Here is an 11,951-nt window from a genome sequence, read left to right as displayed (position 1 = left end):
GTATGGTTTCCGTTATCAGTGTAGGTGCGACCCTACTTATGACTGCATGCCATGCTGGTACTGTATGTATTTCCAGAAAGCATTTCTTACATTGAAATGTGTAATGTGAATGGGAACGTCAAAGACTACTAAGGACATGGCAGCATTTGAAAATACATCTCGTTAAGTGCAAGGCAGAATATTTGCACCAGTAAATATAGGGTTTGCAAGAAGACGGAGGTTTAATGCCAACATACCCTTGAGTTAACATGCATGCGGTGTGGTATATCGCAGGCCTTGAAATTTCCACTCGCCTGCTCGCCACTGGCGAGTGGAACTTATGGTGGGGGCGAGTGTGTCACCCAGGGCCATCTTGCTGAGCAGGCTCGGAGCTCAGGCTGGATCTGTCATTGGCACTGGGAGCCGTCAGACTGCTCAATAGCTGAGCGCAGTGAAAGCAAAGGAAGGAGTGTGTGCTGTGCTCTCTGCCTCCCCCTAGAGTGCAGTACCCGGCTCTGTGAGTGAAAAACGAAGTACTGCAACTTTTTATAGGGGGGTGTGTGTGTGTACATGTGTGTGTGTGTTTATGTATTCTGTGAATGCATGTACATGTGTCTGTGTGCATGTACATGTGTGTTTGTATGTACATGTGTCTGTGCGTGTGTATTTCTGTGTATGTACATGTATTTGTATGTATGCATGTCTGTACGTGCCTGTATGTGTGTGTATACATGTGTCTGTATGTGTGTGTGTGTACATGTGTCTCTGTGCGTGTGTGTACGTTTCTGCGTGTGTGTGTACGTACATGTCTGTGTGTGTTTACAGGTGTCTGTTGGTGGCGAGTAACTCTTAAGTGCCGGCTAGTAGCTCAGGACTTGAAATTTTAAGCCCTGGTATATCGCATGTGATTCGCAAAGGAACCGCACCGCATTCCTGTGCAAATCACATGCGATTTGTGTGCAGTGCAATTGGAGCCATACATTTTGTATGGCTCTAATCGACCACACCAAAAACGTGCAGGACCCTTCTTTTGGTCCGCACTAGAATCGGATTGCATGGCTATTCACACCTATGCGATCCGATTCTGCACATCGCACCACGTTTTTCAGACCACTTTCGGGGTGTTGTTAACTTAACATACACATCTGCAGTGGTTCGCATGAATGGGCTTCGATTCTCATGCGGTGCGGAATTTGCACAGAAAACGCTGCAAATTCTGCACCCCATCAGTGTGAAGCAGGGCTGAAAGGTAAAAGGTTTTTTACGTGGGAATCCATGTGTGTCTCAGTCTTGGCTCTGTTAGTTGGCATGAAGGTGGGACAAAATGGACAATAAAATTCTTCTTAGAAACAGGTATTGCATTCTCCAAACAGAGCCAAAGACTTCCATCATCACTAAAGATTGAAACGTTAAACAATCGCTATTACAAAGAAGACAACATATCCAGTGTACAAAGTGAGCTTGACCGCTTCTGCGCAGCCCTATAGCAGAAATACTGTTACAGGGCGGCAGGGGTGCGCAAAATCACGTATACTGTATATACATGTTATTTTGCAGTTCCGGGTAGGGGGCTGAGTATCTCCGACAGGTAGGAGACCTGTATATAAACAACACAGATCTCTCCCCTGTCAGCTTCTGCACACTGCTTTGTATGGCACTGCATAGCAGAGCCATACAAAGCAGTGTGCTTACAGTGAAGCACACACAGCCCACATAGTGACATAACACACAGTTAACCCTTTGATCACCCCACATATTAACCCCTTCCTGCCCAATATCATTAGTACAGTGCCAGTGCTTCTAATTAACACTGATCACTGTATTGTTGTCACTGGGGATGTCAGTGGCAGTTAGTCAGTTCCCACCTAGTGTCAGAATGTCCGCCGTAGTCCCGCTATAAGTTGCTGATCACCGCCATTACTAGTAAAAAAAAGAAATGTAAAAAAAATCCCAGTATATATACTGCCATTTGTAAACGCTATAATTTTCACAAAAACCAATTTACACGTATTGGGATTTTTTTTAGCAAAGACATGGAGCAGAATACATTTTGGCCTAAATTTATGATGAAATTTGATTTTGTTATTTTTTTTTTACTGGACATGTAGCAAAAAGTCCAAAATATTGTTTTTTTTCTCAACATTTTTGTTTATCGAGCAAAAAACGAAAGCACAGAGGCGATCAAATACCACCGAAAGCTCTATTTGTAGGGAAAAAAGGGCATACATTTTATTTGGGTGCAGCATGGCATGACCGCGCAATTGTCAGTTAATGTAACGCAGCGCCGTAACGCAAAAAATGGCCTGGTCAGGAAGGGGGGGGGGAATCCTCTGGAGGGCAAGTGGTTAAAGCGGAGTTCCACTCACTCTGTAAAAAAATAAAAGTCAGCAGCTACAAAAACTGTAGCTGCTGACTTTTAAAAAACAGCCATTCACCTGTCCCAGGGTCCCGTGATGTTCTCTCCACAGCCCGTTTCACCAGCCGTCATGTGTTCTAGGCACCGGCATCTTCAGTGTGGGCCCAGTTGTGACAGCTTGCAGCTTCACAGCCGGGTGCACACTGAGCATGCGCAAGAAGAGCTGCGCTTTGTGAATGGCCCTGTAGTCTTCTGGGACCTGTCATGTGAGGGAGGGGGAGGGCAACATCCACTTCTGATCGCCTAGGCGATCGCAGCGGAAGTGGGAGCGGGTACCTGTCAATTTCGGGTACCTGCTCCCCAAAGGTGCCAATCCTTAATGGGGAGCTGAGGTCCAGTCTTTAAAGCGGAACTTCCCCTTTTGGGTGGAACTCTGCTTTAAATACCACCAAAAGAAAGCTCTGTTTTGTGTGAAAAAAATGATAACATTTTTATATGGGTACAATGTTGCATGACCGCGCAATTGTCATTCAAAGTGTGACAGCGTTGAAAGCTGAAAATTGGTCTGGGCACGAAGGGGGTATAAGTACCTGGCAGGCAAGGGGTTAACAGAAATTAAAACCCCCCCGCACTTGCTAAAACCACAGACCACAGTGTTTCAGCTGGAAAAAAACCCAGGACCAGTGGGTCTCTAGCGGAGTAATTTAGCTATAAAAATGCTCTATTGCTGAAAAACGCGGCAAAACGCAGAAAAATTCCGCAAAACTGCGGTTTTTGGACTTTTTTGAAAAAACACTAACAACCGCAAACGCCGCTAAACGCTAATACAAAAACGTTAACAAAATCTGAAAAACTTGCATTTTTTAACATGACTTTACACAGCTAATGTCACCGGTGTTATCAAAATGTCACGTGCGCGTGAGGGCTCAAAACGTGACCGTGCGGGCTCAAAACGTCCCGTGACCGCGTGGGCTGAAAACGTTCCGTGACCGCGTGGGCTGAAAACGTCCCTGCGCGCGGGGGCTCAAAGCGTCCCATGCGCGCTCCAAACGTCCCTTGCGCGCGGGGGCTCAAAACGTCCCGTGCGCGCGTGGGCTCAAAACGTCCCGTGCGCGCGAGGGGTCAAAGTGTCCCGTGTGCATGAGAGGTTAAAACGTCCAGTGTGCGCGAGGACTGTCGAGTGGAGCTCCACTCCGTAGCCATTGATTGTTTATTACATTGACTTTCACTAAAACAAATACAAAGTTGGAGTGGAGGTCACATGTTTCCTGTCCAGAGTGGAGCTCCAGTCTTCTGCCACACCCCCTTGAACAGTATACACAGCAAGTATGTGACAGGAAATATGTGCGCTCACCTTCCTCGGGTAGTGTTTTATTGGTTGTTTGTTACAATAAAGTTCATGCAATAAAAAAAAAAAATTGAGTGGAGGTCACATGTTTCTTGTCAAGTGGAGCTCTACGCTGCAGCCTCTACTTATTTGTTACATTAAACGTCACTAAGAAAAAAAAGTAAGGGAATGGAGGTCACATGTTTCCTGTAAAAAAATAGAGCTCCACTCTGCAGCCAGACCCCTCTCGTTTGGAGCGGAAGTGACGCCACCGGCGGACTACCAGTCCCGCCGTGCCGCGCGCCGCTCCCGGAAGTGAGCCGGTACTGGACATCTGAGGTGAAGATGAAGCTGGTGAGTTGTGTGCACGTTGTGTACCGGTGAGGGGGGTGTCTCTGTGCCCTCATCTCCCACACGGGACACGCAGCTTCTGTCCTCGTTATCTCTGTACAGCGTTCACATTACACTCCACCTGCTTCTGTCTGATTGTATTGTTGTCTGCAGCCTTGAGGCTGTTCACTATTTAAAGGGGAACTCCCCCCATGTTCCTCCTCAACACCACCATCTTCTCTGATGTCTTCAGGGGGCTGTGACCGTTTCTTCTGAGATCTCGTACCAACCCCCCCAATAATGCAGAGTGATGTATGTGCCCCCCTGGGGAATGCCCAGGCATGTTATGTGGGTCTCTCAGGAGCAGAGGGACCTCCGAACTCATCTCCATCCCACTTGGGGGTCCGGCCTTTCCTGAACCTTTTTGTTTCCATGTAACAATCAGTACTTTTTTGCTAGAAAATGACTTACGAGATGGGGCCATGCTGCGGCTCTGTGTGTGAATGGACACATGGAGCAGCAGCTTGGCAACAGCCTGCTCGGGTGCCCCCATAGCAAGCAGCTAGGAGACTGGAGCGCTGGCAGGGGACCCAAGAAGAGTAGGATCCAGACTTCCCTGTGCAAAACATTGCAGAGAGCAGGTAAGTGTAATGTGTTTGTTATTTCCCCCCCCAAAAAATGAACCTTTGGTATCGCTTTAGGCAGCCAATCAGACCGATCTGTGTTTGATCAGCTGCATTGGAGGCTAGAGGAGAGATTTGGGGTCTAATAGACAAAAAAACAGTTTGCTATGGAGGCACCCAAGCCACTGCACTGCATGTCCATTCACACATAGACACAGCTCAGCCCCGCCCCCCTCTCCTCATTGATTCAATGGTTGTGATTGACAGCAGCGGGAGCCAATGGCTCCCGCTGCTGTCTCCGTCAATGAGGAGTCATAGACCCGGGAGAGCCGAAGCTCTCGGGCACATCTAACTGGTAAAAAAAAAACCTCGAGCCTTCACAACCACTTTAACCTTTTGCTGCCTGGCCAATGGCCGATTGGCGGCCGGCAAAATCACTCAGTGTTCCGGGTGGACGCCATATGGCATCCTTTGGGGCATCCGCAGTTTGCGCGCCTGCAGAGCCGCGGCACGATCTGTCACCGGCCGTGTACCCCGGACACAGCCGATGACAGATCTGAGTACCGGCCCCATTGCTGATACCATGTGACCTGCTGTGACTAATCACAGCAGGTCACATGACAGTTGTATACAATGTAGGGCTTCATTCATGCCATCCATTGTATACTAGTGTGCCTAGTTGTGAATGGTCACAGTGATCACATGCACAAGCTGGGCCAATCACAGCCTAGCTGTGTCATGTGATTAGCCGTGGCCAAATCACAGCTAAGCACAAAAAAAAAAAAACCTGAATGAATCGATGTCATTCAGGTAAATGCTTGCTTATAGCAAAGTAATTTTTTGCTATAAGCAAATTGTGTAAAAAAAAAAATACTGATCACTTCCCCAAAGTAGTACAATGTTACCATGGTAACATTGTACTACTTTGGTCATAGTGAAATATGAAAAACAATCTTAAAAAAAAAAGAAAAAAAATTTAATTAAATAATAAAAAAAAATTATATATATATTTTTTTTCATACTGTCACCAGTCAGTGTCCCTGATCACCGCCATGCCAGTTATATGATGACGCTGTACTGCACTGGTGACAGTATGTAAAAAAAAAATAGTGAAAATAATTTTTTGCATTTTTCATTTTCTGAGAAATTATGACAAAATTACAACTTCAAAAAACTCGCCATGCCTCTTATGAAGTACGTCGGACTGTCTACTCTGCAAAAAGGGGTCATTTGGGGGATATCTGTACTGTCCTGACATTTGGGGGATATCTGTACTGTTCTGACATTCTTGGCCCTCAAGAAATTAGATTGGCTGTCAGTACTTCAGGATTGATCAATATTCAGATCTATACCATAGTTTGTGAACTCTATAACTTTCCTGCAAACTAAATAATACATCCTAATTTGGGTTATTTTCACCAAAGAAATGTAGCAGAATACATCTCGGCCTAAATTTATGAAGAACAATTATTTATTTGTAAACGTTTATAACAGAAACAAAGAAAAACGTGTTTTTTTGGGGTTTTTTTTCAAACTTTTTGGTATTTTTTTGTTAATTTAGCAAAAAATAAAAACCCAGGCAGTGATTAAATACCACCAAAAGAAAGCTCTAGTTGTGTGAAGAAAATGATAAAATTTTAGTTTGGGTACAATGTTGTATGACCGCGCAATTGTCATTCAAAGTGTGAGAGCGCTGAAACCTGAAAAATGGCCTGGGCAGGAAGGGGGTAAAAGTGCCCGGTATGGAAGTGGTTAAGTAATGAGCCTGTGATGAGACCCTCCCATCCTTGATTTGTTCTTCATTCGAAATAAAGGGCAGCAGCTCAGGTTTGGTTTCACTTTCACAGAACTAGCATGTGGCAAGTGTTTTGCTGCATCAAAATGACTAAGTGTGAATAGATCCTAAGGCAGTGATGGCGAACCTATGGCACGCAGAGCCATCTCAGTGGGCACGCCAGGAAGAAGAGGAAGAACGCACTCTCCTGCGCACCCCCGGGGGCGCGCACCGGGCGATCTCCGTGATCGCTGTGTCCTACGGACACAGCTGATCACGTGACGTGGTAAAAGGCCAATCACAGCGGCCTTTTACCACGTGATCAGCCGTGTCCAATGACACGCTGATCACCGGGAAATGCAAATGCCGGTTCTCGGCTGCACTTTCCTCATGCTGTCAGATCGTGAGGAAAGTACTGCCGAAAACCGGCAGTTGTCAGAGCAGGGAACGGCACCGATCATCAGAGTCACTGATCATCAGTGCCCTGATGATCGGTGCCCAGCAGTGCCACACACAAGTTCAGCCCACCTGTGCCCAGCAGTGCGCCCACCTGTGCCCAGCAGTGCGCCCACCTGTGCCCAGCAGTGCGCCCACCTGTGCCCAGCAATGCACCCACCTGTGCCCAGCAGTGTGCCCACCTGTGCCCAGCAATGCACCTACCTGTGCCACCCACCTGTGCCCAGAAGTGCCACCTACCTGTGCCCAGTAGTGCCACCCACCTGTGCCCACCAGTGCCACCCACCTGTGCCCATCAGTGCCACCCATCAGTGCAGCCCAGCAGTGCTGCCAGTCAGTGCCACCAGTCAGTGCCCACTGGTTGTGCCAGTCAGTGCCCAGCAGTGCCGCCAGTCAGTGTCCAGCAGTGATGTCAGTCAGTGCCACCTATCAGTGCTGTCTATCAGTACCCATTATCAGTGTCGCCTATCAGTGCCACCAATCAGTGCCGCATATCAGTGCCACCTATCTGTGACACCTCATTAATGCTGCCCATCAGTGTCACCCATCAATGATGCCCAGCAGTGCCGCCGGTCAGTGCCGTCTGTCAGTGCCTCTAGTTGGTGCTATCAGTCAGTGCCGCTTATCAGTGCCCATCATTTCCTGCATATCAGTGCATCATCAGTGCCTCCTCATCAATGCTCACCAGTGCCGCCTCATCAGTGCTACCTTACTGTGCCGCCTCATCAATGCCCATCAGTGCTGCCTATCAGTGCAACCTCACCAACGCACATCAAAGAAAAAATATTACCTGTTAACAAAATTTTAGAATAGAAGCAAAGGAAACCTTTTATGTTTTTAATTTTTTGCTCTTTTTTTCATTTATAGTGCAAAAAATAAAACACCCAGTGGTGATTAAATACCACCAAAAAAAGCTCTATTTGTGTGAAAAAATGATAAAAATTGCATATGGTTACAGTGTTGCATGACCGCACAATTGTCATTGTTAAGTGCAACAGCACTGAAAACTGAAAATTGTCCTGGGCAGGAAGGGGGTAGAAGTGCCCGGTAGGCAAGTGATTAATTCCAGTGTTGGCACTTTGAAATAAAAAAGTTGGTTTTGTGTTGCAGTTTGGGCACTCGGGCTCAAAAAGGTTCGCCATCACTGTCCTAAGGGCTTGTTCACACCATGTCCATTGAGTTGTGTTTGCATTCCACTGTGCATGCCATCCTTCATTCTTGTCTCCATTACTTGTAAACATTGTGGAATGACTCCTAGGAACCTTTTTCTGAGCCTGGCATAGTTCTGCCATGCCCCATACAGTCCTGAAACACCACACCATAGTATAAATTGATCACACAGACACTTTTTTTTATCCCTTTTTTTCTAACAGTCCCACTTTTGCAGTTTGTAGATCTACTGATAAATTAATAAAGAAACAAATGTACTTTCAGTAGGAATCATGAATTGAAAATTATAATAATAATGGCAAGAATAGAAATGCAAAGACTACAAATTGAGTATCTCTTTACATTAGTGGGCAATGAAAAAAAAATGCTCCCTTAGATAAGGAGTCATTAAAGTGCCTCTTTCTATTGGTGGTGAGTATAAAAGTGCTTCCTTACACTAAAAAATATTAGGAGAGATACTCCCAATAAACTTGTGGTCATTAGGGGAGATTCACCCTTACATCGGTGGTCATTAGGGGAGATTCACCCTTACATCGGTGGTCATTAGGGGAGGTTCGCCCTTACATCGGTGGTCATTAGGGGAGGTTCGCCCTTACATCGGTGGTCATTAGGGGAGGTCCGCCCTTACATCGGTGGTCATTAGGGGAGGTCCGCCCTTACATCGGTGGTCATTAGGGGAGGTCTGCCCTTACATCGTTGGTCATTAGGGGAGGTCCGCCCTTACATCGGTGGTCATTAGGAGAGGTCCGCTCTTACATCGGTGGTCATTAGGGGAGGTCCTCCCTTACACCGGTGGTCATTGGGGGAGATCCTCTCTTACACCGGTGGTCATTGGGGGAGGTCCGCCCTTACACCGGTGGTCATTGGGGGAGGTCCGCCCTTACACCGGTGGTCATTGGGGGAGGTCCGCCCTTACACCAGTGGTCATTGGGGGAGGTCCGCCCTTACATCGGTGGTCATTGGGGGAGGTCCGCCCTTACATCGGTGGTCATTGGGGGAGGTCCGCCCTTACAACGGTGGTCATTGGGGGAGGTCCGCCCTTACAGCGGTGGTCATTGGGGGAGGTCCGCCCTTACAGCGGTGGTCATTGGGGAGGTCCGCCCTTACAGCGGTGGTCATTGGGGAGGTCCGCCCTTACAGCGGTGGTCATTGGGGAGGTCCGCCCTTACAGCGGTGGTCATTGGGGGAGGTCCGCCCTTACAGCGGTGGTCATTGGGGGAGGTTTGCCCTTACAGTGGAGGGCAGCGGAAGGAATGCCCTCTTACACTGGTGGTCACTATAATACCTCCTGAAAAATGATGTTGGGATCAGATTCACGCTGGCACCATCCAGTAGGAAATCAGTCCACTTGTCCTCATTGATCAAGGAACCCTTAGCCATCTCTGGAGGACCCCCTGTCATTCACAGGGACGTGAGTGAGAATATTGTTTTAAGTGATGCACACCGGAGAGGAATTGTTACAAGTCAGCAGTGACTATTGTTCTTATGTATGTCAGTGTGTATTATTCTCATTGTCGGGGTCGGTGTGATTGTAATCAGGGCTCTGTGATGAAATCATTAGTCTGCTTGGAGCTATCATTGCTCTTGTGATCTCCTTTAATCTCTCAGCCCTTTCTCCTCTCTGCCCTGCTATTCAGGGACTGCTGTTTGATATTTTATGTCTCTGTTGGTCCAGAATAATAACTGACTTCCCTTGGGCTTCTTTTTCTCTTCCAGTACTGCTTGTCAGGGCATCCCACGCTACCATGCAACATCCTCAAGTTCAAATCCACCACCATCATGCTAGACTGCGGTCTGGACATGACATCCACCCTGAACTTCCTTCCTCTACCTCTTGTGCACAGGTACGTCTCGAGGGCTGGGGCGGCTGACTGGGGCCTAGCTTGCATAGCAGCTGAAATTTCATATCAGGCTTGCAGGGACTGTGCACTACCTGTGCTAGCTGATGCCATGAGCAGGAATAAGTGACACAGACAAGCTTAAAGGATAACTTCAACTTTTAAAAAAATAATAAAAAATGCACATCTTTTTTTACAGGTAAAGAAATGTGCATTGATCATTTTTTGTTACTTGGAGCCTAGAAAGCTTTGCACCTGCAATCAGCAGGTCACGGGTGCTATGCAGGACTCCTGCAGACTTGCCAGTGTATCCGTGTGCTTGTACCTCATACGGGCAGGCAAATACACACTGACTGGAAGAGACAATGAACTACCACAGCAGTCAACAGCACCATGGTAGTATGTTGAGAACTACAAACCGACAGCCACAACGGCTGTTGGTATTTGTAGTTTTCCATTCCCAGAATTCTGTGAATGGAGGACACTTGCTTCTGTGAATAGTGACAGCTAACGGGAGAGAAGATCCTCTGCTATCTGTCACTAGATGCAGCAGAGCGGCAGTGGGAACATGTTGCATTTTCCACCCTAAACATGGGTGTAATATATAACACGTTCCCAAAGGTGAGCTTATCCTTTAAAGACTAATTCCTCATTTAATTTCCTTTTAAATCGTTTGGGCCAAGTTGGCCCACATAAGCTATTTCCTGCACTAACAGCTGAGCTTGCTGGGCACACTGTATTATCTGTATGTAGCCTCGGCTATATACAGTATACAGCGTTGTGTTCTGGCAGGACAACGGTAACTTCCTGTCCCACATCTGGAATAAAATAGAATCAGATTAAGTGCTGCTCAGCTATTCACATAAAGCTTTGTATTCTATGAATGAATACAATGCTTCCTGTGATTGGCTGAGACAGAGAGGCGGTCACAATCTCTGCCTCAGCCAATTCAAGGAAGCTTTGTATTAATTTATAGAATACAAGATTTACCATGAATGGCTGGGCAGCACTTAGTCCGAATCTATTATATTCTGGGTGTGGGATGGGAAGTTGGAACAGAGCGCTATATACTGTATGTAGCTAAAGCTACATACAGTTAATACTGCTCACCCACCAAGGACACGTGGTAATGCTGCAAATAGATTGTTTGGGCCAGATTGGTCAAACCAAATTATTTAAAGAAACATTAAAGTTAAAAAAATAACAAATGTTACACTTATCTGCTCTGCAGTAGTTTTGCACAGAGCAGCCTCAATCCTCCTCTTTTCAGACCTCCCACCAGCGCTCCTGGCTCCCCCACCACACCAACCAGTCCACCTGATAGTAAGCCGCTTGCTATGGGGGCACTTGAGCACTGTGCTCACTCCCAAGCCCTGCTCTATGCATCCATAAGACGCACAGAGCTGCGGCTCGGCTCCGTCCCCTGCTCTCTCCTTACTGGCTGTGGATGACAGCAGTGATAGCCAATGCCCCCTCATCCATAGAATGCATAAAGGCAAAAATACCTTCACTCTTTAGAACCACTTTAAATGTGGAGCCGGGCTTTAAAGCTGTACCCCAGACAAACCGCTTTAATACATATAACAGAACTGGACTGTAACCCCCACTAGTCCAAACCCAGATGGCTTATTCAAACTTTGTGTTTCAGTAATGGACAGGCATACATACATTTTAACCTTTGTTACCACAGTATACTGTATGTTAAGACATGGAAACAAATGAATTGTAGTGTCATTCATTCTGTATGTCACAATAATTTACTTGTGTCTTGGCTCTTTGCAAATATGTGATTCATCTGTCTATTGTGGTGTGTAAAAAAAAAAAAAAAAAAAGAGTGAAAGGAACTGAATTTGTTTCTTCCACTGTGTTTCATCAGAACCCAGAAATGACCGCAATTTTCTCACTTCTGGTTTTGGCTCTTTGTTACCGTCCAGTGAAGCAGCAGATCAGACCGGTCTGTGTCTAATTGGCTGCATTGGGGGCTAAAAGGAGAGATGTATTAGACCCCTGATCTCTCCATAAAGAGTACCTGTCACTGCTTATTGCTGTGAAAAGGGTTATGTACATTCCTTTTGACAGCAAAGAAAGTGATTTAAAA

At 46.6% G+C, this 11,951-nt stretch overlaps 1 protein-coding gene across 2 annotated transcripts in view; it reads left to right on the top strand.

Annotated features, from left to right (window-relative positions):
- Window positions 1-3,888: 3,888 nt before the first annotated feature.
- INTS9 (integrator complex subunit 9) overlaps window positions 3,889-11,951 on the top strand; it is an 80,446-nt gene continuing 72,383 nt past the window's right edge. For both annotated transcript variants that reach the window (XM_089688745.1, XM_089688744.1), the window contains exons 1-2: window positions 3,889-4,016; window positions 9,732-9,859. In XM_089688745.1, coding sequence (XP_089544871.1) covers window positions 4,008-4,016; window positions 9,732-9,859 — 137 coding nt within the window. In that variant the 5' untranslated portion in view covers window positions 3,889-4,007. The remainder of the gene's footprint in view (window positions 4,017-9,731; window positions 9,860-11,951) is intronic.

Source organism: Staurois parvus, unplaced genomic scaffold, assembly GCF_062004578.1.
Source record: "Staurois parvus isolate SC_StPar_1 unplaced genomic scaffold, SC_StPar_1.0 ptg000453l, whole genome shotgun sequence".
Classification (NCBI taxonomy): Eukaryota; Metazoa; Chordata; class Amphibia; order Anura; family Ranidae; genus Staurois; species Staurois parvus.
Note: the sequence above shows the minus strand (reverse complement) of the source record. Positions and strands in the feature narration are given on the sequence as shown.